Consider the following 25,124-nt stretch of genomic DNA (forward strand, 5'->3'; position numbering starts at 1 on the left):
CATACCAACTTAAATAAAAGAAAACACTACAACAAAAATATTAAAAGACAATAGATTTTATCCGTTGTCGTATGCCCTTTAAAACTGTTGTAACTGACTGTGTTGTTAAAAGTGGGGGCTACGACAACGGTTTTAAACCATTATCTTTGAATGAAACAACAACGGTTTTGCAATGGTTTAAAACCGTTGTCTTTGAATGAAAAGACAATGGTTTAAAATCGTTGTTGTTTAGAGCACTTTTAATATCATTGCCAGTTACAACAGTTTTTGGGGCTACGACAACGATTTTTAACCGTTCTCTTTGAGGGTGATAGACAACAATAACAGTTTTAAACCGTTGACTTTTAAACTATTATCTTTTAATACCAATATATCATATTTCAATATAAATATATAATAAAAAATCATAATAATAAAAGAAAGAATATTCTCCACATCAATGTGATTCAAAATGTTATTTATAAAAGAATTACAATCACAAAATAAGAAACATGTCTCATATTCAAATAAAATTTATCCCAATACAAATAAACTTCATTTATAACTAATGAACAATAGCCAAAATACTAGAAACTTGTGATGGTGGTTCATGTCATGTAGGATTGCACTTAATTATTGTCAACCCAAGTCTCATCACAATCTTCAACTTGTAGGATTTTATTGGACTCCTCTTTCTCACTTGTTGATTCTTCCATGTTAACGTTTTCCAACATTATTGATCATCAGTTCCATAATAAATCCAGTCCTTAATGTGTAGTCCTCATCAATTTTACAGAGTAACTCTTCACTCCCTGTTTCAGAGAGTTCAACACAATTACATTAGAAAACTTAAAATAGCATGCAGGGAAACACACTAAGTTTACTAATGGTTTTGCTGAAGGGAATGTCATCAGAAACTTTGTGCCAATGCATGCACCGTCAATGTCTTATCAGAGTTAAAGAAATGTGCAATGATTTGATAAATGAGCAATCTCTGTGTGTGTATTAAACCAGAATATAATATTGCATGAAAAACCAAGCAAGTATATGTATCAAAAATATCAGAAAAATGCAGCTTCTGACTGAATAAGGACTGAGCGTTTCATAGGATATAACAAAGAAACTAATATGCTAAGTAATTTTCTCCTAGTACATGAAAATTGGAACATGCTATTGTATCAAATTTTGATTGAGTGTGGAGTACCAAAATGCAAATTCTACCAGATGCCATAATACACATGCAATACAGTTTGCAAACAAAATCAAGACAAAATATTTGGTAGCTTCACCATCTATATTATCTATCATCCAACAAAATAACTTTTTCAAGGTACTCTCCCTACCAGACAAATCTACAAAAATAAAAAGAAATTATAGAATGCTACTATATAAAGAAGCCTATACAAAAACATATCTAATGGACCAACTTTAATGTTGGATCAAGCCCGCGCTAGAGGGGAGGGGAGGGGGGGGGGGGGGGGGGGGGGGGGGAATAGCGCTCGTGGTTTTCACGTGTTTCATATTCGTAAAATGATCGAGAATTAAGCACAATAGAAATAATAAAAGAAACAATAACACAGAAGACAAGGACACCAAGATTTACTTGGTTCGGAGTCTTAGGCGACTCTTACTCCAAGGCCCGCAATCGTTGATCGCTTTCGATGGACAACAACTATAATATCATTAAAGTGTCACAATTTAAAGTACAATTAAATACAATAATTAAATATACCAATGACAAGAGAAATGGCTAATTCTGAGCTCTGGGTCGTCGGCGTCAAGTTGTAGCTTCGTCGGAACTTCTCGTTAGCAGTTGGTTACAGAAAGATCGCTTGGAAGAAGATGTTTTTCAAAGCTACTATTCGAGACCTCTTATATAACCTACTGAAGGCGCCTCCAAGCCTGTCCGAGACGCTTCCAACTTGCCGAGTCAGCCGCGCGGATTAGAATAGAACTGGTCGCAACTTATCCGGTTGAAGGCACCTCCATCACCCTTTGAAGCGCCTCCAAGCCTGTCCGAGGCGCCTCCAGATCTGTCCGAGGCGCCTCCAGTCCTGCAGCATGCGCTGCATCTTCCTTGCAGCCGAGACGCCTCAAGCTCCATGAGGGCGTCTCGGGTTCTATTCATCCGAGACTAATCTTGCTCCTTTGTCCCTGCAAACATGTTAGTCCACAAACCAACTACATATCCTGCAAAACAAAGTTAGCACACATAATAAACATCATAATGTGAAAGTTTGACAGTCAAGGGTTGTCCGGTTTTGACTTTGGATTTCCAACCGGAAACCCTAGGTCGAACCAACGCCTACTGTTCCCTCTTCTGGGAACGCGTCCTCACCTACTCATCTCGGGGGAGCATACCTGATGCCAGTCCAGTCCTCCAGACTGACTAGACTTTCTGCCTAGGGTTACCACCCCTAGGACTTAGGGTTACCACCCCCTAGGGGTTTTCGCCACCTAGGGTTACCACCCACTAGGGCCTAAGGTTACCCCCTTAGGATTTCAACCACCTAGGGTTACGACCCCCTAGGACCTAAGGTTACCGCCCCTTAGGATTTCCTCTACCTAGGGTTACCACCCCCTAGGACTTAAGGTTACCGTCCCTTAGGGTTTTCTACCTGCCTAACCGCGGTTAGGACTTTCTGCAAACTTATTCACACATATCAGATCACAAAATAACTTAACTTGAACCCTTTGCCATAATCAAAACATCGGTTCGATCGTCGGATGCTTCCTGCACCAACATTTAAGTCTTATGTCTAGTACATCCAATTCATAACCAACTTTATCATGCAAGCAGTTCTTATGTCTAGTACAAAAAATATGAGCGCAGTATTTTCAGTCATGTATTATTCAATGTTTCTGGAAGCACTATAAGCAGTTCTTTTCTCAATCACACAATTCTGGTTTTTTTTTAAAGTCCTATGTCCTTAAATATTTAACATAAGGAAAACATAATGTACACTTTTATGCACTTCCTCAAATCATACCTGAAATTAATTTCAAATGCATCACAAACTTATTGAAGGAAAGCTCACAGTAACTAAGGATACAACCAGATAGCAATTTGCTTGTGGATAGTTTTTGAAAGCCTAAATATTAATTCTCTCATAATAGGTGAGTCAATAAATAGAGAGTAGTTTTCTGTAAATTCTACTAGAAAAAAGACAAATGGAATGGAAAACAAGATGAATGATACTACTCTGGCATTTGCATCTTGGAAGGTAAATATCTTCACATTTAGAGTAGTAGATCTTTACAGATCCATTGTGAGGAATATCGGATGTACCCACTAGTAAACATGGCTATCCCTCACAAAAAAATCGAGGACAACACCCACAATCTTATTTTTTGTACTTCTCATGCTGCAAAATCAGATGATATTAGCACTTCCATAACAAGATTATCTATTTCGCTATTGCATTGTTAATACTCACTTCTACAAGCTTTCACAAATAGATAAGAGCAAAAAATAATAGTTTTGGTATAAAAAATTGTCAACAAATAATGCACATTTAAATATTTTTTAATTAATCACAACTAGACATATGTGTGTATATATAATATAGAAACCTTTACGACTTCCCACGTAGGTTTCTTTTTCCCTTTCCTTTCCTGGTTCGAATTGAACAATTTCAAGCTCCTTCATACAACAAAATTTAACATATGAGCAATATATTAAATGCTTAATTAAAAAAATATGTACTCACATATTCACTATATATTTTCAGTCCTCATGACGATTGCGATGATTAAGTGAATCGAATAAATAAATCACTTCCACATAAGGACCGATGACAGTCAAAATCCAATGACAATTATGCACAAAACAAGTAGTTAATGCATAAATTTCGCAAAATTGTCAAAAAAAAATCTATTAAAAATGAGTCCTGCAAACTACAACAATAGACATGATACCTTTATTACTTCCCATGTAGCATGTTTTTTCCTTTTCTTTTCCTTGTTTGGATTAAATAATCTTATGCTCCTTTGTACATCAAAAAGAATAAACATATGAGAGTTTTATTGACTAAAATAAATACTTAATAAAATTAAAATATGTACTCACATATCCACTATGTATTTCTAATACCGGAGGAAGTGAAGTCAATACATCTCGAGTCAAAGGTAAGCCATGTGCTTCAATCCGAAAATAATATTTATAGATAATTTATCCATATATAACTTTAATTATGTAAACTAACATTTATGATCAAAATACAACAGAAGATAAACCAAAGAAGTGAACATAAATTGATTAATTAAAAAAATAAGTGCAAGTATGATAACATACAAAAAGGTATCCGGGGTTGAAACTCTTTTGTTGGAGATGCCTGCAAGAATACAAGGTATGGAAATCAATGAAAGACTAATCTAATACTCGAAGGTATAGAAATCAACAGTCCAAGCAATAAAGCACAAACATAGTTGCACAGATTCTCCAAATGTCCCTTATCACGAATGCACTGTTGCACAATAACTTTTCTTGACAAAGAGGAACTACCTTACTCCTTCAAGAAACATCCATTTGCTATTTCTGAAATAAAGGTTCCCCAAAAAATACTCAAATTGCATAGGATAAAACAAGCATCAATAGGGAAACAAAAGATGCAATATGTACCCTAACTCCAGCAATTGAACAATGCGAACGAACATGGTTGTGTCATGGAAAGGTAGTGCACAAAGAATAAGTTCGTCAATATTGTAAACATGAACTCTGTAAAAGAGATAAAATAGAATTATTAAAATTGACCGGATCAAATTATCAAATTAAATCATATTAGTGCTTGGATTATTCTAATAATTCTGTTATAATTATTCTCAGAATTATTCTTAAATTAGTTAATTGACTAAGTACTTTTTGAGAATTATAATTATTCTTAGAATCATATTAGTACATTTTTTTTTATCTTCCCTCAATTTCTTGAGACGGAGATCATATAAACAGCAAATTTTAAATTTTTCCCTCAAGCCTCTTCTTTTCTCCTATGTGTTTTAATTTTCTTATTCTTTTCTATTTTTCAGAACAAACGAAAAATACTTATTTTCTTCCGATGTCAACCCCTTTGCTTCTCTTTCCTCTTCCTTAATCTCTATTTTTTTCAGTCTCTATGGTTTTTTTTCTCCACTACCACCGGACAAGTTATTTTTTTACTTTAGATGTCAAATACTCGACGACATCAAAGAGGCTAAAAGCAAAGTTCAGACCGATGTCAGATTTGTCACATCGTTGGTCATACTGAAAATATATGCCCTAAAAGACTTGATTAGTTTAGGGTAAAATGTCAAATTTGTCTTGGAATTGGACATTTTGGTATTCAATGTCCTAGTCCATTTGATTCAAATTTCATTGGTGGTCCTACATCCTCAAGACAACCATCTATTTCACAAGTATATCCTAAAGTTCTTTCGTCTGTGCCTACTTGTGGTAAAACCTCAGAGTTTTCATCCACTGATTGGTATATTGACACTGGAGCAAATCATCATGTCACATGAGATTATAATATCCTTACAGGCGTAATGTCATATTATGGCTTAGATACGGTGCAAGTAGACAATGATTTAGGTTTGCAAATTGCTAATCTTGGAAACACATATGTTCATTTATCTAATCGAACTTTTCACATGCGTAATGTCTTTCATGTTCCATCTATCACTAAAAATTTACTTTCTACACGCCAATTTTGTCTTGATAATAATGTCATTTTTGAGTTTCATCGTAATCATTATCTTATAAAAGATAGAGGAACAAATGCTATTGTGTTTTATGAGAGAATCAAAAATGGCATCTATTGTCTTCAGAGTTCTTCAATCAAAGCTTTTGTTGGTGAACGCATAAATAAATCAGCTTAGCATGCTCGACTTGGTCATCCTTCCTTTCGTATTGTTCAGTCAATCATCAATAGGTATGGTTTACCTATTTCTATTACCTCCTCTCCATCTTATTCATGTAGGGCCTGCATGGAATCTAAAATTCATAAGCTAACTTTCTCTTCATCTGATCATGTTTCTAATTTTCCACTTGAAATAATTCATTATGATGTTTGGGGTCCTGCACCTATTTGTCTAATCAAGGTTTCCAATATTATGTTATATTCATTGATCATTTTAGTAAATATACTTGACTCTATCTTATGAGAAGGAAATCTGAATTATTTGATATATTCTGTAATTTTCAAATTCAAGTTGAACGATCTTTTAATCGTAAAATACTCTATTTTCATTCTGATTGGGGAGGCGAATATCAAACTCTCCATCGTCATTTTGTCACTTGTAGAATTGTTCATCAAGTTTCTTGTCCTTACACTCCAGAACAAAATGGCTCTGTTGAAAGAAAACATAAACATATAGTTGAAACTGTCTTAGCTCTTCTTCATCATGCATCGGTTCCGCGCAAATTTTGGGATGAAGCTATTAGCACTGCAGTATATCTCATAAATTGACTTCCTACTCCATTGTTCAATCATAAATGTCCTTTTGAAAAACTTTATAATCAAACCCCTGATTACACTTTCCTTCAAATTTTTGGTTGCGCATGTTATCCATGGTTACGCCCCTATTCTAAACACAAACTTGACTCTCGTTCACTACAATGTGTTTTTTTAGGTTATAGCAATTTGCACTATGGTTATCGTTGCTTGCATATACCAACAAGATAAATTTATATTTCACGACATGTTACTTTTGATGAGTCTCTATTCCCTTTTTCGGTAGCTTCTTCAATCTCTCCTCCAGATACAAGTGGCATCTTTTTAATACCACCTAATATTATCAGAAGTGATGGCATCCTAGATCCTGCTCCGGAGCTCTCTAATAACTCTCATATACTATCAGAATCACCTCAGGTTGCTGCTCCAATCTTAGAAGCCTCGCCGATCGAAGATAATATGCTCAGATAATGCAAGTCCGTCATCTACATCACCATGTCAGCCTACTTCCTCACCATCATCAACGAGTGATTCAGATGATAATGCTCCTCGTCGCATGCTTCCCATTAGTGATATTTATGAGCGTTGCCCACCAAATGTAACTCAATATCCCCTTCCACCAGCTCTAGTGGTCTCTTCAAAATCTATTGAACCAACCTATTTTACACAAGCAAACAAGGATCCAAACTGGCGTAGTGCAATGGTTACAGAATTTGATGCACTTCTTCACAATGGAACATGAACTCTAGTTCCGCTCACTCCCTCAATGAATGTTGTGGGCTCTAAATGGATATTCCGTCTTAAGCATCGAGCTGATGGTTCTCTTGAAAGATACAAAGCTCGACTTGTAGCTACAGGATTTAGTCAACAACCAAGTATTGACTTTAATGACATTTTTAGCCCAGTCATCAAAATTACATCCGTCAGACTATTATTATCAATAGTTGTTAGTTCTAATTGGCTTGTACAACAATTGAATATTTCAAATGCATTTCTCCATGGTCATCTTGAGGAAACTGTATTTAATTATGGAGCAACCACCTAGGTTCATTCATCCACAATTTCCATCTCATGTTTGCCAACTCAAGAAATCCTTATATGGTCTTCAACAAGCTCCTCGTGCATGGTTTTATCGACTATCTAATTGGTTACAAGCTCAAGGATTTTATGGATCAAAGACTGACTCGTCTGTATTTCACAAATATAATGATGAAAATATGATATTTTTTCTTATTTATGTGGATGACATTCTGATAACCGACAATGATCACAAGGGTATTACAACTTTATTAAGTCTTCTCAATCAAGAATTTCCTACTCGAGATTTGGGTATTGCACATTTTTTTCTTGGTATTGAGTTTATTCCACATGAGGATGACTATCTTCTCTCTCAGAGTAAATACATTACTGGACTTCTTCAAAGAGCTAAAATGGATGAAGCACGTCCGGTCTCTACACCAATTGCTATAAACAACTCTCTAACTTCATCCTCTTCTGCTCTATCTGATCCACAGATTTATCGAAGCATTGTTGGGGCCTTATAATATGTCACTATCACACGCCCTGATATTACTTTGGCGGTAAATCGTGCTTGTCAATTCATGTATGCTTCAACTGAACAAAATTGGGATAATGCAAAAAGAATACTTCGCTATCTCAAAGGTACTATTCTACATGATCTTCTTTTATATCTCCAATCGTCTCAAGATTTACATGCATATAGTGATGTGAATTGGGCAAGTTCTCCTGAAGATAGACACTCTACTAGTAGGTATGTAATATCTGTTGGACGAAATCTTATTTCATGGAATTCGTAAAAGCAACCTACGGTATCTCATTCAAGCACTGAGGCAGAATATAAAGCTATAGCAAATACAATGTCAGAAATTATTTGGCTTTAATCACTTCTCTCTAAACTTCATCTTGCATCAAATATTGCACCAAAAATTTGGAGCGATAATATTGGAGCAACATATCTTACAGCAAATCCAATCTTTCATGCTTGTACAAAACATGTGGAAATTGGTTTTTATTTTGTTCGTAAACGTATGACAACTCAGCAGTTATCCATCTCTTATATTTCTACTGAAGATCAAATCATTGACATCTTTACTAAGCCACTATCTAGACAATGTTTGAACAAGTTAGCAAGCAAATTCAACGTCAGAGATCTCCCGTTGAGTTTGTCGGAGGGGGGGGGGGGGGTAAAAGAGATAAAACATAATTATCAAAATTCACTGGATCAAATTACCAAATCAAATCATATTAGTACTTCGATTATTCATTATAATTATTTTCAGAATTATTCTTAGAATAATTCTATTATTTATTAATTAATTAATTAACCAAATACTTTTTAAACATTATATATTATATTGTCCTTAGTACAAATATCAATACACAATAAATTTTATTACTCTCATATTATTTTTTGTTCTCTCTATTCTTCTTCTTACACTCTGCAATTCCAACCGAATAAAAGAGATCAAATTTGATAAACTCGTAATAATCAATTAAGTAAATGGGTACACTAAAAGAGACATACTAAAAGAGACATTAGATAACGTCGAATGAGATATTCAAATGTCTTCAATGCAGGGTGGAACTGCAAGCAACCAGATATTCAAGTGTCTTCAATACTACGAAGATCGATGTCGGAAGTGGTCCTATGGTCAAAAAGAACGGATGGACGGAACTTGGCTGCTGGTGCTACCTTAGCGGCAATGCGAATAGCCTGAAGCTCGACGGCGACACTCGACATGGCGATAAAAACTGAAGGCGCAGGCGAAGGGGCGGAGGAGGAAGGTGGAGCTGGGTGCGGCAGCAGGGACTTCAGCGGAGGTGCAGCAAACATACCTTGTATTTTTGCATACCTTGAGTTGGACTAGTCGCAGGTATCCAGGGCTGCCAATAGCCACATCTGCCACGGGAATAAGAGGAGAACATGGAATTAGAATTTCTAATGAGGCGCACTCGGCTTCTCGAGGGTACGATCTGTAAGATTGATAGTTAATTTCATTAGAAGATTCCTCCGATCAAAAATACAAATAGAATGCAAGAAGAAGCTAGTAAATATCAGATGCAATAAATCTAGAAATAACGATGTTTGTGCAAAGATGCATACACTTATGACTGGGGTTCTGTTGCAGCTCTAGAATTTGTAGTGTTGTTGATGGATAACAAAGCCAAATTGTTCATGACCATGGAGTTGGCCATGGCAGCGTATTGGCTCGGAAGTGGCCCAGAGTCGTAGTAGCTGCACTGATAAGGTCCCGAGTCTAGAGCTAGATTGGCCACGGCTCTGGCTCCTTGTACCATGATGTCGGCGGTCATCATGCTCGCCTGCACTTGCAGCTGGAGATCCAACAGTTGCTGCCCCATATTCACATGCTCTGTTTGTGATCCTTTGGCAATCTTATTCGGCGCGTGGACGTCGTCGGACACGAAGCAGACGATATGGCCACCGAAGTCATAGGCTCTGCAGAGATAGAACCACTGAGATGCGGCGTCGACTTCACCCTAATAGAGATCGCAGACGTGGTGCTTAATGGCAACAGTCGTAGGGCCCTTGTTGTCGGTGACGAGGTCGAGAGGGTGGGGGTGGGACTTATGGCGGAGCTTCCGAGGGCAGCGGTGCAGGGGAGGTGGAGGTCGAAATCGCATTGGGAGCAGCTGTAGCAGAACGAGTCGCCGTCGTGGCCGCAGGCGTCGCAAAGGAATCTGCTGCTGGCGTAGTTGGGGAGGAAGCGGAGGGTGAGGAGGTGGGTGGGGTGGGCAGGGTGGCGGAGCTTTTGGGGCAGCCGTGCGTAGGTGGTGTCTAAGAGAAAGTCGCACGTGTCACACTTGTAGGCTTTGCCGGATCAGGCTCTCCGACAGCCGCAGCAAAAACTGGTTGCCTCTTGTACATCGGTGAGCTTGAGGGGGTGGAGGTGGTAGTGATGGTAAATTGTGTTCTCTATTTGTATTTGAAAAATAAATTAGGGTGCTTTTCGGAGAGAGGGAAAACAAAATCGTGAAGAGGGAAAATGACGAACGACTAAAGTCAAAGATAACGGTTTTATCAAAAACTGTTATCGTAGCCTCTAAAAAAGCACTTAAAGACAACGATTTAAAAAAATCATTGTAAAAAGTGTTGTTGTTTTAAAAAGAAATCACTCAATGACAATAGTTTTCACAAAATCGTTATCTTTTATATTTAATGGGAGTTTAAAGACAACAGTTTTGTCAACAACCATTGTCTTTGACAAAATTTGTAACAGTTACTCTTAAAACCGTTGTTTTTGTGATGTTGTCTTTTAATATTTTTGTTGTAGTGAAACATGCTCAAGATCTAATATTATCAAAAATTACAGAGTAACAAAATTGATTTACTGAAAATAGACGATGAATCTGAATATAGAGGAATTGTCATCGTCCTTGTGTCGTCCATATAATCCAGTGATCTTGCAAAGAAGCAATAGGGATGGATCTTCCATAGGGATTTGAGCGACGACACCGTACTCTCCTTACCAATGGGTAGTTGGGAGATCTTGAATTACTTGATCATGCGGAGACCACGCCTATATATTGCAATAAACCCAATTCTATTATCAGCTGATCACTAATAATGAAATGGGTTAATAGGTTTTACCCATGTAAACCCACCTCCAATAATAAAAACTGCAATTAACTTTAATTAGATCATTTAATGAGTTTGTTCCCTAATAGTATAAATATGTGTATTACAAACAACTTGTAAACCTAGAGAATAGTGAGATAAAATCCGACACAGCGTTCCCACACTGTGATCACTACATAGCTCGTTCCAATCTCGAACCCCAAGCTTTCTCCAAGATTAATTTCAACTAGATTTTTAGGATGATTTGCTGCCTACTGCGAATCATGGCATTTCCCAAATTCTATTGCAAATAAAACATGAAATTATTGGGAAGAAGATTCGCGAAAGGTAAGAGGAAGTCGAGATGAAGAAGGCAGGGTAGTTAAGATTTGTTTTTCGTTGATGATGAGAGGAAATTGAGAGAATTCACACGTCTGATCTAATCAAAACGAGTGAATTTGTTCTTCTAATCCGTGGAATAATGATTAGTTTCCCAAACCTCTTTTTAGTTTTTAGTTTTAGTAAACCTTTTTTGAGTTTGTTGCAGACTAGCTTGGTATTCGTAGTGTGTGTACTCAAATATTATTTAACACGTGTTGGATTGACAATCCTCTTGGCTTATAATTTTAAGTGAAGTTTAAAGTTAATTGCACAGACTAATCTTAAAAATAATCTAAGTCAATGATGTAATCCATTGAATATAATTTTCAATCTTTACACAGACTAAAATTTTCTACTTACGATTAAGGTAAATTGAGAAATGCTTAGACGGTCGATCAGGCCAGCATTCTAAGATCAAGCATTCTATTAAAAAAGATTCTGCCGTTTCGCCTCAAGTATCCGTAGTAAAATAAGATACATTCAACATCGATTGTTTGTTTGGCGTAATCTTATTCTGCAGTAGAAATTAGGGTCCATTTAATATGAACAGAAGAGAACCTAATACCCACATGTTGTATAAATTAAATTCTCTCTCAGCATTGCTAGCAAGCTCTGGGCTTCGAAGAGCATCTAATTATCTATACGAACACTTACAATCCTCACCCTGCGATCGAGATGTTACCACTTTGCTTTGTTTCAAACTCCAAGGTTTTACTCTATTTCCTCTCCACATATATCTACTTCCCCACGTCCGTAACACCACCTCTTGTAGTCTAGTTAGGATCCTCTGTCCCGAAACTTCTCTGTCTCCATGTCCCACTGTCGATCGGACGGTCCAGATCACATCTCAAGGCATCATGGTACATCACAAAGATACTGCACACATCTTAAAGATGCCATGATGCCTTGAAATGTGATTTGGACCGTCCGATCGGCAGTGGGACATGGGGACAAAGAGATTTCGGGACAGAGGATCCGAACTGCTTGTAGTCGCCTGTGCATGCAGTTGATTTAGTCAATAATGCTGCTCGTAGAAGATAAAAAAATAAAAAAAAATTGATAATTCTAATTAGTCTCATCATTGATTATCTCTGGAATGATCAGTTCGATCCTATGAAAATTTTCTTATAACTGGGGTTTGAATCATAGATGTCTGAAAAATAATCTGGATGTCCTACCACGGTATCATGTCCAGGGGCGCTTGTAGAAGATAAAGAAGATTAAGATTAGAGTTAATGTAACAAATCTATCGCCCTTTATTACCTACGCTATTTATAGTAGGCCAGCACCGTGTACACCGCTGCATCGACGTGAGAATGAAGAGCAAAATCGCCGCCATCAACGCGATCACTGACCACGGATTCCCGAAGTAGTCGCGCCTCAAGATCGACATGCAATGATTACAGTTCCTCTTGTAGTGCCTGTTCGCATCCTCGAAGACAGAGGCCAGATTCCCTTTGCCGTCATCGATCGCCGCCCCGGAACAGAGCTTGTTGAACAGCGCCGCCACGTCCTGGTTGTTCCCAAGCCCGTTGACGATGATCTCGCCCTTCTGCAACAGCGTCACGTCCTCCGGCGTGTCGATGATGCAGTCCATCAGCGACGCGTAGCTCGTCACGTACCGGCTCACGCACTTGTAACCCTGCTCGAACGCGATCAGGTTCCGGAACAGAGTGTCGAAGTGGCCGTTGACGGCCAGCTGCGGGATCTGCATCTTGCCGTTGTGGAACGTGATGTCGAGCATGTTCCTGGTCCGCTTCCTAGTGAACTTGACGCCGGACTTGCTCAGACGCGTTGCGCTGGGGATTGACTTCACCCGGGTCGTCCGCGACTTGTTAGCTTGCGAGAAAAGCTTCGTCCTCGACTTTGCTTCGCCGGCGTCCTTCCTCGGGTTGATGCAGGAGTGGAAGAGGTGGAGGAGATGGCAAAAGCTACCTTTTCTGGCGCCGTCGGGAGGCAACTCCAGCTCCATGTCGGCGAACGCGGCGAAGAACTCTACGGCGCACTCGGCGAAATCGAGCTGGCGAGGGAAGGCGTAATCGAAGAGGAGCTGGAGGAGGAAGAAGGGGATCTGGTTCTCCAGCATCAGCATGTCGCGCGCCACCACGGGGAGACTCCAAGACGTGCTCGCGATGGGGTTCTGCGCGGCCTCGAGCCGGCAGCCGACGCCGATCTTCCAGAGGAGGATGGTCTCGACGACGAAGCAACCGTCGAGGAGCATCATCTGGGCGAAGTCGTTGCTAGAGATGGAGGCAAGGTCGTCGGCGTAGGCAGCGCGGGCGCGGCGCTCGGAGACCTTGATGAGGCGAAGGTAGTCGAAGAGGGCGTAGCAGGTGCTGCGGCCGAGGAACTTCTTGAGGCTGTGCCACTTGAGACGGTTCATGGGGAGGAGGCGGTCGGCGTCGCGGTGATAGGGGCCGAGGGAGACGACCTTGGGGTCGTAGAGCTTGGCGTCGTCGTCGCGGATGTGGTGGGGGACTCGGAAGATGGAGGCGGGGTCTGTGAGCCATGGCTCCCAGTCTGTCTCGGAGAGCTTCTGCTCGAGGGAGACGATCCATGCTTCGTCCAAAGGGAGCCCGACGCTCTCCCAGCCAGTGAGCACTGCAGAGCCCATTCCGACCTCGATCTGCAAAGCTTCTCCGAGATTACTTTCAACTAGAATTAGATTTAGACGATTATCCAAGATTTGCTTTAAAGTACCAAGTTCTGCGTCGTATACTCTATTTCATTTATTTAAATATCTGCGCGGACTCACTGTCCAGCGGACTTAGGTAATTTAAAAAGCGAAATGGAAAATTGTTTAGAAAATTTGAGATGAAGTCATTTAAAAATAACAAAAATTTATTATGCTTCGATTTTTAGAAAACAATAGACTAATTTTCAATAAATGATTGACGAGCCACAAGCTTCTCTTTTAAGAGTAATGTTAGTGATGCTGTTCGAAAGTCGAAGAGACAGAATATGGAGGATGTGATATTTTTGTTGATTAGTTGTGGACTTTGTTATGATCTATAATATAAATTACATTAGTACTGAGCCACGAAAGAGGTCTTTGATGTTGACCCTCTAACGCTCAAGTCAATCACCGGCGATGAAGATAAAGCAAGTGGAGCATAAACGAGAACAGTAGCAGCAACAGTGAATATCGCATATCTCTGTCGATACTTAGACCCCCTTTATATAGAGCTTATGTAGCGCACGTGCACGCTTCCCTAGGCGGGCACGCATCTCGAAGTTTTCCTGAAAAGATTAGTCGGTAAAGTGTCGCTGACACAGTACCTTAACAAGCCGAGCATAGCTCTGACATGACAGTGGAAGGTCCCACCGTACGATCTTCTGTCTGACAATGCCGTCTGTCAACGACACTAACTCTCAAAGTGATGTCTCTAGATACGTGAGTATGTGCTGCTAAGTCGAGTGGGCTTGCCGCTCGGCCAGTCACCTTATTGTTCCCTGCGTCACATCCGCTCGGCTGGAGAGCCAATATACCAATGGCGAGTCAGACCGCCTGGCCGAGCGGGGAGCGGGGTAGCCGCTCGGCCAAAGTCCCATCTGTTAATAGCTGATCCCAGTACTGGTCGAGAGGGGTGGTCGCTCGGCCGGAGTTCCCCTCTGTTGTCATTGAGTCCTGCTTCGCTCGGACTGGTTTCTGCACATTGTCGATGTTAAGTATTTGAAAAAAAAAAAAAAAATCAAATCCACCCATGCCATCCACGTGCACAAGCCTCTCCCATACCCCCCCCCCCCCCTCTTTTTCTTCTCTTCCCGATCGACGCCTCAAATCCTTCCCCCTCTCTTCTTCTTTGTTTTCTTCTCTAGCGGCGACGAACGACAGATTTTCTCCCGTTCTTCTTCTCAAGCAACCCTTGTTTTCTCCTCCCGCACCTCTTCTCCTCCACCAGCAAGGGCAGAGCACTGTTTTCTTCTTTGCTTCCTCTTCTCTGCTTCTCAGCAGCATTGTTGGAGCTCCTCGGAGTTCGTCGGAGCTCGCCAAACCACCGGGAAAAGAGGGGAAACAAAACCCTAGTTGCTCTCTCCTTTTTCCCCACCAACAGCAGCATTTTTGCTGCCTTTTGTTTCCTCCAACAGCAGCCCTAACTGCTGTCCTTTTATTGGCAGCATCGTCGGAGTTCGCCGGAGCTTGCCGCAACTTGCCGGAGTTGCCGACAAAGAACCTTAATTGCTGCCCTTATTTCTAGTAGTCACAGAAAAATCCTTAGAAGGTATACTTTATGTTTTGGGTTAATTGATGTATAGTTAGGAGGGTTATCTAGATTAGAACAGAGATTTCATTTAGGAATGTGAAGTGGTACGAGATAGCAAGATAAAAAATAATGATCTAGTGGCTTCGAGTCGTAAATCATGTTTAGATTTTTGTATCATGAGTTTATTATCATTTTAATTATTCGAGTTATTATATTTTGTAGATACGAGCTCGAGTGGAGCGCGGTGACCTGCCGACACCCGTGGATTTTGCTGTACATAAGGTGGATACATCTACTCTTGTATATTTCCTTGTGCATGAATAAATATATAAATTGTATTATGTATATGTTGTATCATTGTTTTCAAAAATGGGAATTAAAATGATACTTAAATAGTGACATGGGTATTAAATAATTAAATCATTGGAGGGTAAATAAGTGATATTATTTCTTGTTCATATGTGGGTTCATATTGGGATTGATATGGGAAGGGTTGTTTTTAAAATTAAAGAAATATTCTGAATTACTCTTCTGTTGATACCTTATCTCTTTTGACTTGCTTGACCTTTCATATTTCATGCTTTTGATACTCTATCTGTTGATACTTGTAGCTTTTTATTTGTGGACCCTATAATGATAAATTAATAGACTTGATATGAAAATATTACCTTAATTGACCATTCAATATGAAAAGAAAATAATCATGATAAATGGATGAATATAATCATAAAGGTGAAATAATAAAGATAGTAAATGAAGAATTAAAAAGTGAAGACTATGAGCCTAGCTTTATACCAGAGCTCTATATTAGAGTACTGGATCGCCCACATGTTATTGTGGTAGCGCGGTGATCGCGGTCCAGAGTCCTGACCGTACACCCGAGGCGTGTTGGCGTGATGTAGCCCTCGGTCAGTGTTTATTATGTCTTCCACCGGTGAGGGCTGATAGCCCGTACGTCAGATGACGTATGCAACAGTTTTATACTCTTAGGAGGCTTTTAGCCTATCCATATGATATTTCACTTTGATGATATTGGCTCCAGTGATTCACTTTTTAATTGATTTATCAGATTCAGACTATTGATATACATGTTGATCTTACCATGATAACTTATAATTGAGTGATTAAATAATAAGATTGAAGAATTGATTTTATTAATGATGACAAGTGATGATAAGGTGAAGATCCTAAACTCTAATATAAAAATCTTACCTGATTATAGATAATGAGAAAATGATGATACATATATATGTATAAATGTATAACTTTAAGAATAATCCTAAAGTTGTAACAAAAGATTGTGATTTATTCTACTTCCTTGACTTCTTCAATAAGATTAAATTCATGCACATCTTTCTTGAGTATCCACTTAGCCATTTGGCTAACTTTCTACATTCCTTGGTCTCCAGTTTTGTAGACACAGGGATCCTTTTGATATTATAGTTGATTTTGGACTTTCATAGAGTTGCTCAGAGATCTCGACGTGCTGATTTTCTGGTTTGTTTTACTTTGTTTTGCTGTATTTACATTTTGCACTTTTGTTACAGATGTCGTTTATCTGTATAGCAATTGTAGTCTATGAAAACTATGACATATATATATATATATAATTGATACATTTCATAGTTATGTTGTTTCTATTTTATGTATGTTCCAGTCGTGTGGGTTGATGAATATGTTGTTTATGTTTATATATTGTGATGTATGTATGTATGCTTCATATTGTCACCGGTACAGGGGAGATGCTGCCGGATTTTTGTCTAGCAGGGACTCCTCTGGGGCGTGACAGTCGACTCCTTCCCCTGCTGGGTGTCGGCTGTTCGGCATATTATCTGCGTCGGAGGTGGGGTCGGACCTGGACCCCCCCTCCCCCCGCGCTCGTGGTCGGGCGTGCTCAACCGACAGGCCGATGTCATCTGAGCTTTGATCGTCTTGACTTTGGCCCCCACCGTGATAGCTATCCTCCGCGGGGTGGGCTCGTCTTTATCACCACATCACATGCTTCCCCCTTAAGTCTAGTCCAAGGAGGCTACAAGTCCGATTGATTGGACAAAATTGTCTGTGAAGCTTTTCTCCCGATCGACTGTTGACCTTCCCTGGACACTGATCGGAATAACGTGGCCTGGCGGCCTGCTGTGTGACCATTCCTTGTCGGTCGGTTTGTTGAAGATTGTCGATCGGCCGTAGGTCTGCTCCCTTAAGTCGATCGACACAACGAGCATCTGTACTTGGAATAACGTGGTCTGGCAGCCTGACTGTTCCTTGTCGGTCAGTCTGTTGAAGATTATCGATCGGCTGTAGGTCTGCTCCCTTAAGCCGATCGGCACAATGAGCATTTGTACTTGGAAATTTTTTCCTTTGGCTTCTCTGGATGAAAGCGGTCGGTGCTTACGTCACCTAGATTTCTGGGAAATCATGTAAATCTCCACATTAAGGCTGAGCGCGCCTCCATGCCTGTTAATTGCTCTCATTAAATGTCGACTCATGGTGAGGTACCACGTGTCTCGCTTGCTGTCGCCGCACGCTTGATGTGACAGGTGAATATCCGCTAACGACGGGACATTTAGCGGTTCAAAATCAATGGCCCGATCTTCGCCTAGGTTTTCATGACCTAGATCGGATGGCTCTGGTCGGCCGAGCCTGAGGCTTATAAGCTCACTGTGTACTCTCCTCCTCTACATTTCGTCTTCCTCGAGCACCCACGACGACCATCTCTCTGCTTCTGTGTGATCCACATTCTCCGGTGATCCTCCGCGCTTCTTCTCCGGTGACCTCTCTCCAGTAAGCTTTCTTCCCATCGTGCCTGTTTTTGAGCTTTTCGGCCTCTCTTCTTGTGTTCCGGTGATACTCCGGCCTCTCTTCTTGTGTTCCGGTGATACTCCAGTAACTTTTTCCTCTTTCGATCGTCTTTATTCTCCTCAACATCCCCTTTTCGTCTATTTTTGCGATGGCAAGTTCTCTGTAGTCGTTTGCCTCTGTCCCTGGACTCTGGTATACATCCATGGAGTCTAGGTTCGATGAAGGCGACGCTGAGATCTTGAGAGATGTATTCAAAATTCCTTCCGATCATCAGATGAAACGACCCATTTTTTTTTTACGAATGCCCTGAATCATAAATGCACTTACAACCATGGCATACTCTCAATTTAACTGAGATACTTGGACAGTGTAGGGGATCGGATAACTGGCTAGAAGGAGAGTTGGATAGACGACATCCCCAAATTGATCACTGCCTACATATTTGTTAGTTGCACAGCGGAATACAAACAATAAAAACACAAATATGAAAGGTAAATACAAATATAAAGAACAAGAAAGAGCAAGCAAACCAACACATGCCGATTTATGTGGTTTGGAGATAAGGCTCCTACTCCACGACTGTCCGTAAGGTGGACGATCCCGATTCGTCTGTGGATGACTCCTCGGCAAACTCCGACTAGCTCAAACCTCCTTGTGGGTGGAGAAACCTCACCACAACTCTCACAAGAACTCTTTTGACGCTAGGGCACAAGTAGACTACTAATAGGGGTTAACCACCTCTATTTCGTCGACCTCAACCAAGCTTCCAAGGCTTGGTTATATAGGTCGCGGGTTAGAAAACCCCGCCTACTAGTCGACTGTCAAAACCATCAGTCCACTGTCCTCTGTAGAGATTCGACCGTTATATCCCAACGGCTCGATACCAGTTGACTGGTAAAAGTACCAGTTGACTGCTTCACACTGGTCGAGCAAACAGAAGCATTCTGTTCGCTCCCAATCGACTGCCCAGTCGACTACACCAGTCGATTGATGGAACTACCAGTCGACTGGTACCCGAGTACAATCTCTCAGCATTCGAACCCTCACCCTTACAACTCATTTGACTCTTCATTCACAACCTCGACCTTTTGCCTTCAAGCCTACTTCCTTTGGCTCTCGTCCCTCGGATGCATTCAAGCCTGCGACTAATCCCCAATGTCATCCTTCGCGTATGTCTCGAAGTCGCTTCCCTCGACCCTTGTCCTTGCTGCCTTATCCATGATCCCTCGGATGCTCCATCCTTCACCGGACCCGAAGCCATCAACCTAAGTCATATGTGTATCCTACAAACTTGCACACTCACATACACATATCAAATACAAGGGTGAACCTAACTTAAACCCTTTGCCCAAACACCAAAGCACATGGTCCCACGGACCATTAGGATTGCTCCAACAATCTCCCCCTTTTTGATGTTTGACAATACGTTTAAGTTAGAAAAAACAAATAACAAAACAACATGCTAAAAATAATGGACTTATGATGCCAAGGCTACACACTTGGACTTACACCACCGAATGGACTTACGTTACCAAGGTTACACACTTGGACTTACACCGCCGAATGCACTTACATTGCCAAGGCTACACACTTTGATTTACATCGCCGAATGGACTTATGTTGCTAAGGATACACACTTGGACTTACACTGTCAAAACAAAAATAATGCAACATGCATTGGAACCTATCCCAAGGCTCCCCCTACACCTATGCTCCCTATTAAGCTAGGATTTTATCACAGGGCTATTTAAGAACCTATCATAAGACTCCCCCTACACTTAAGTCCTGAGCTAGGATTTCCACCACCGCAAAGGTATTGTTAGGTTTTCCCAACTAAACCTTACTTCTCCCCCTTTGCCTAACATCCAAAAAGTTCTTCAACAATATCCCAATTGTTGAAAACTTGTCATCTAAATTGACCCTAAACTTGTGTATTCATCCCCCATAGATCTTATACACCTACACGAGCTGACCCGATCACTAACCATTGCTGAAACAAATTTAGACTAGCATCAATCGACTGCACCAGTCGATTGACCTTATCGAAATAACACATAAAATCATTTTGTGTTCGATATTCACTATTACCAGTCGACTAGTAACTATACCAGTCGACTGGCACATTATTTTCAGCCCAAACATCATTTTGAACCCAAATTCAGAAATGCGCCAATAATTTCACAGATATCCAAAAATCCTCAAATTTTATGGAGAGGTATGTTTTACCCATGTCTACTTGGGAAAAATATATTTAAAAATGTATCTATCACCAATCCCAAGATTGACATAAAATCCAAAACTAGCTAAATGGTTCAATTGAACCTTGACCTAAAGTCCTAGTTTTGGCTTCCTCTTGATATATTTACTCATACTAACCCACAATGCATCCCTAACATTGGTTCATATGACATCTATATATCCAAAACCAATTATCATGCTATATGACCTCCAACGTCATATTTCTAAGCATGAAACATAGTCCATTTGTGCCAAATTCCTAGGTTTGAGATTTGAGTCCGTCTTTAAATTACTTGGCACATTCCATGACCCATCTAGACTCCCAAGTAGAATCCACTTGAGATCCATTTGCGATGGATCCCAACTTGACTCTTTGAGCTCCCCCTAGAGCTCTTAGCCTTAGCCACGCCCCTAGGTGACTCATCCACAATGGCTAGGTCACATTGGTGCACCTCTGGTGACACTTGGCCTACAAACCTAACCTTTTTAACCTTGGACACCTTGTCCTTAGTTAATTTTTCCTTACCTTTAAATGGCTTTTGTTGGTGCAGCGGAGGCCGGCAAGAGGGGGGTGAATTGCCTGAAAAAATAAAGTATACCCTCCTCGGAATATTCAACTCAAAATAAAAGCAACTATAATAAGAGTAAAACAAAAAGGAAACAGAATTAAACCAGAGACTCGGGAGTTAACCTGGTTACAACCAAGAAGATTGTTAATCCAGGGCAATGAAAAGTGCGTACTAAGAAAGTCTCCTTTACTGTAGGTGGAGAAGTCTTTTTACACACTGAGAAAGCTCATAAGCTGCTAGGAATTGATTACAGAGTTGAATACTGAATTGAATGCTAATTCCTAGCTCCAGGGGCCTTTATATAGCCTCTGAAAAATTTATCTCGAAGGTCTAAGGCGCCTCCAATAGAAGTCCAAGGTGCCTCCAACGAGTGTGTGGGTAAAACTTTATCCGAAAGCTAAATGGCCAGTTTGGCCAGGTCCGAGGCGCCTTCAACTGGCATTGAAGGCGCCTTCAAGGTGAAGGCGCCTTCAATGCCCAATGAAGGCGCCTTAAGCTTGAACTCCAGCTCACTTCTTCCTTCGCTTTTACTTCCGAAGTTCCGTTCTTTTGGGTGATTCCGACCAACCGAAATAAGGCTCACCCGAACCCAATTTCTGACCTTCTCCTCGAGCAGCCTTCCTCCCCGGCTTAACATCCCTCGAATGCCGCACACGTTCTTCTCGCCCACCGGTGTACTCTTCCGCAGCTCTCTTGTCCTTCGGACACACCGAGCCTGTCGACTCCCTTCCCGTGTCGTCCTTCTCGCCAACTGCGTCTTCCGCTCGACTTCCTACGCTCCTAAGCTCCTGCACACTCAGACACAGGGATCAAACACAAAGCAGGGCCTAATCAACTTGGTTGATCACATCAAAATAACCACAGAGTCCAACAATCTCCCCCTTTTTGATGTGCATCAACCCAAGTTCAAGTTAATGTAAAAATAGACAAATAGTAATTTTTAAAGAAAATTACTAAACTAACATGTTAAGCATAAATTTGTAATAAATAAAATTGTAACTATTTAATTAAGAGTTTAAACAGTATTTTTTCAAAAATATTTTAAAACTCAAAGTTTTGAAAAAAAAAATTTCTCCCCCTACACTTGTACTTATCTCTCCCCCTTTGATCACAGCAAAAACGGGGTAATAATAAGATAATATGATATTTAAAAGATATTTAGCAAATTCTTGAGTTAAAATAAATTTCTGAGCAAGATGAATTTTTCAAAAAAAATTTCTAAGCAAAAATGAATTTTTAGAGTGTTCTAAAAAAAATTCTAAGTAAACTGAATTTTTAGAATATTTTTTTAAGATAATTTTTAAGTCAAAATGAATTTTTAGAATATTCTAAAAATATTTTTAAAAAAACTTTCAAAGCATTATATAATTCTAGTTTAATGTTTTTTCAAAAAGCTAATTAAACATTTTATTGCAATATTTCATCTTCCAGGTCGTAGCGAGGCACTAGGCCTTTTTGGTTATTGGAGCAACAACCACTTCCTTAGACAAAGCTTCATAAAGAAATTTTAACGTTTAATTGTTCTTCTGAAAGCCTTAATAAAAAAAATAATTTAGCACAGATTTCGGAACCCAATAGAGGTTCCTTCCTACTGGATTAGTCAAATACTTAGGGGGTACATAGTTCTTGGGAATTTTTCTAAGTTGACCTTGATGATGTTTAAATCTTAAGTTTTGATTTCTGAAAAATATTTGTTTTTAAACATGCATCAGATTTCAATTTTTCAATTTCTAATTTTAAATTATTATTCTCTGATTTTAATTTATCTAAGATTCTATCTAAGTCAGTATTCTCTTTTACTAATTTAAATAAATCTTTTGAAAGAGACTTGATAATCTTAAACGACTGAGTAGGGGTTAGAGCACGTACCTTACTTACCTGACTTGGTGATGCTCCCCCTTCACTGTAGCTTTCCTCTTCTGATGTTCCTCCCCCTTCATCTATGCTCATCTCTGAGCTTGACTCTTCTTCCAGCTGATGGTTAGCTATTAGCACTAACCCTGAGAAGGTTTCGACGTTTGATTCGGAAGAAGACGAATCTAACCAAGTAGCCTTCAGGTTCTTGTGCTTGGAGGATTATGGTTTCTTGTACTTTGTCTTTACCTTCTCTTTCTCCTTTTTCTTTAACTTTGGGCAGTCATCCTTGATGTGTCCTTCTTCGTTGCAGTTGTAGCAACGAACCGTTCTTTTTTTTTGGTGATGTTTACTCGACTGCGATCTAAATTTGTTAGATTTAAAAAACTTATTAAATCGTCTTACCATTAATGCAGCTTCGGATTCATCGATCGAGGCTTCGGAGTCAGAACCGTTTATTCTTCCCTTTAGGGAAATGTTCTAACTAGTCTTCTCGACTCCATTGGGCTCTGTAACTCGAGATTCGTGAAGTTCAAAAGTAGAAAACAAATTTTCTAAAGTACTTACCTCGAAGTCCTTAGAGATGTAGTATGCATCTACTAAGGACGCCCATTCTGGAGTTCTGGGGAAGGTGTTGAGCGCGTACCGTATCGAGTCCCGGTTCGTTACTTCTTCTCCAAGGTTGCTTAGTTGAGTTATTAGCTCCTTAATCCTTGCTTGGAGTTGCGCTACCTTCTCTCCTTCGTTCATCCGGATGTTCGTAAGTTGAGTTCGGAGGATATTGCGTCTTGCAAGCTTCGCTTCGGATGTACCTTCGTGAAGCTCCAGGAATTTTTTCCAGAGGTCTTTCACGGAGTCGTAGCTTCCGATCCGACTTACCTCTTGTGGTGGCAGCACACTAAGCAGGTGGAACTCTGCCTTTCCGTTGGCGACAAAATCGGCTTGCTCCTTCTTGCTCCACTGATGCTCTTCTTTGTCTTTCGGAACTTCAAAACCATATTTTATAGTTAGTAAAATATCGAAGTCGGTTTTAAAAAATACCTCCATCCAGCGTTTCCACGTCGCGAAGTCTCCGTCGAACTTTGGAGGATGAATGCTTGTTCCGGCCATCTTCTTGATCTTCATGCTTCAGTCGGCGATTAGTCCTTCTGAGACGGTCTGACTCTGATACCAATTGTTGGTGCAGCGGAGGCCGGCAAGAGGGAGGTGAATTGCCTGAAAAAATAAAGTATACCTCCTCGGAATATTCAACTCAAAATAAAAGTAACTATAATAAGAGTAAAACAAAAAGGAAATAGAATTAAACTAGAGAATCGGGAGTTAACTTGATTACAACCAAGAAGGTTGTTAATCCAGGGCGATTAAAAGCGCATACTAAGTCTCCTTTACTGTAGGCGGAGAAGCCTTTTTACACACTGAGAAAGCTCACAAGCTGCTAGGAATTGATTACAGAGTTAAATACTGAATTGAATGCTAATTCCTAACTCCGGGGCCTTTATATAGCCTCTGGAAAATCTATCTCGAAGGTCTAAGGCGCCTCCAATAGAAGTCCAAGGTGCCTCCAACGAGTGTGTGGATAAAACTTTATCCAAAAGCTAAACGACCAGTTTGGCCAGGTCCGAGGCGCCTTCAACTAGCATTGAAGGTGCCTTCAATGCCCAATGAAGGCACCTTGAGCTTGAACTCCAGCTCACTTCTTCCTTCTCTTTGAATTCTGAAGCTCCGTTCTTTTGGGTGATTTTGGCCAACCGAAATTGGACTCACCCGAACCCAATTTCTGACCTTCTCCTTGAGCAACCTTCCTCCCCAACTTAATGTCCCTCGAACGCCGTGCACGTTCTTCTAGCCCACCAGTGTACTCTTCCGTAGCTCTCTCATCCTTCGAACGCATCGAGCCCTTCGGCTCCCTTCCCGTGCCGTCCTTTTCGCCAGCTGCATCTTCCGCTCGACTTCCTGCGCTCCTAAGCTCCTGCACACTCAGACACAGAGATCAAACACAAAGCAGGACCTAACCAATTTGGTTGATCACATCAAAATAACCACGGGGTCCAACAGCTTTATCTTGTCATTTATT

General features: G+C 40.3%; 1 protein-coding gene across 1 annotated transcript; it reads right to left on the reverse strand.

The window, feature by feature from the left end:
• Positions 1–9,533: 9,533 nt before the first annotated feature.
• LOC121995445 (UPF0481 protein At3g47200-like) lies at positions 9,534–14,010 on the reverse strand. The gene is made up of 3 exons (XM_042549183.1): positions 12,649–14,010; positions 9,974–10,224; positions 9,534–9,926 (listed from the first exon to the last, which is right to left on the reverse strand). Exons 1-3 carry the CDS (start codon positions 13,997–13,999, stop codon positions 9,534–9,536), a joined length of 1,995 nt encoding a protein of 664 aa, XP_042405117.1. The 5' UTR covers positions 14,000–14,010.
• Between the last annotated feature and the right edge of the window lie 11,114 nt (positions 14,011–25,124).

This window comes from Zingiber officinale, chromosome 6A (assembly GCF_018446385.1).
Source record: "Zingiber officinale cultivar Zhangliang chromosome 6A, Zo_v1.1, whole genome shotgun sequence".
NCBI lineage: Eukaryota > Viridiplantae > Streptophyta > Magnoliopsida > Zingiberales > Zingiberaceae > Zingiber > Zingiber officinale.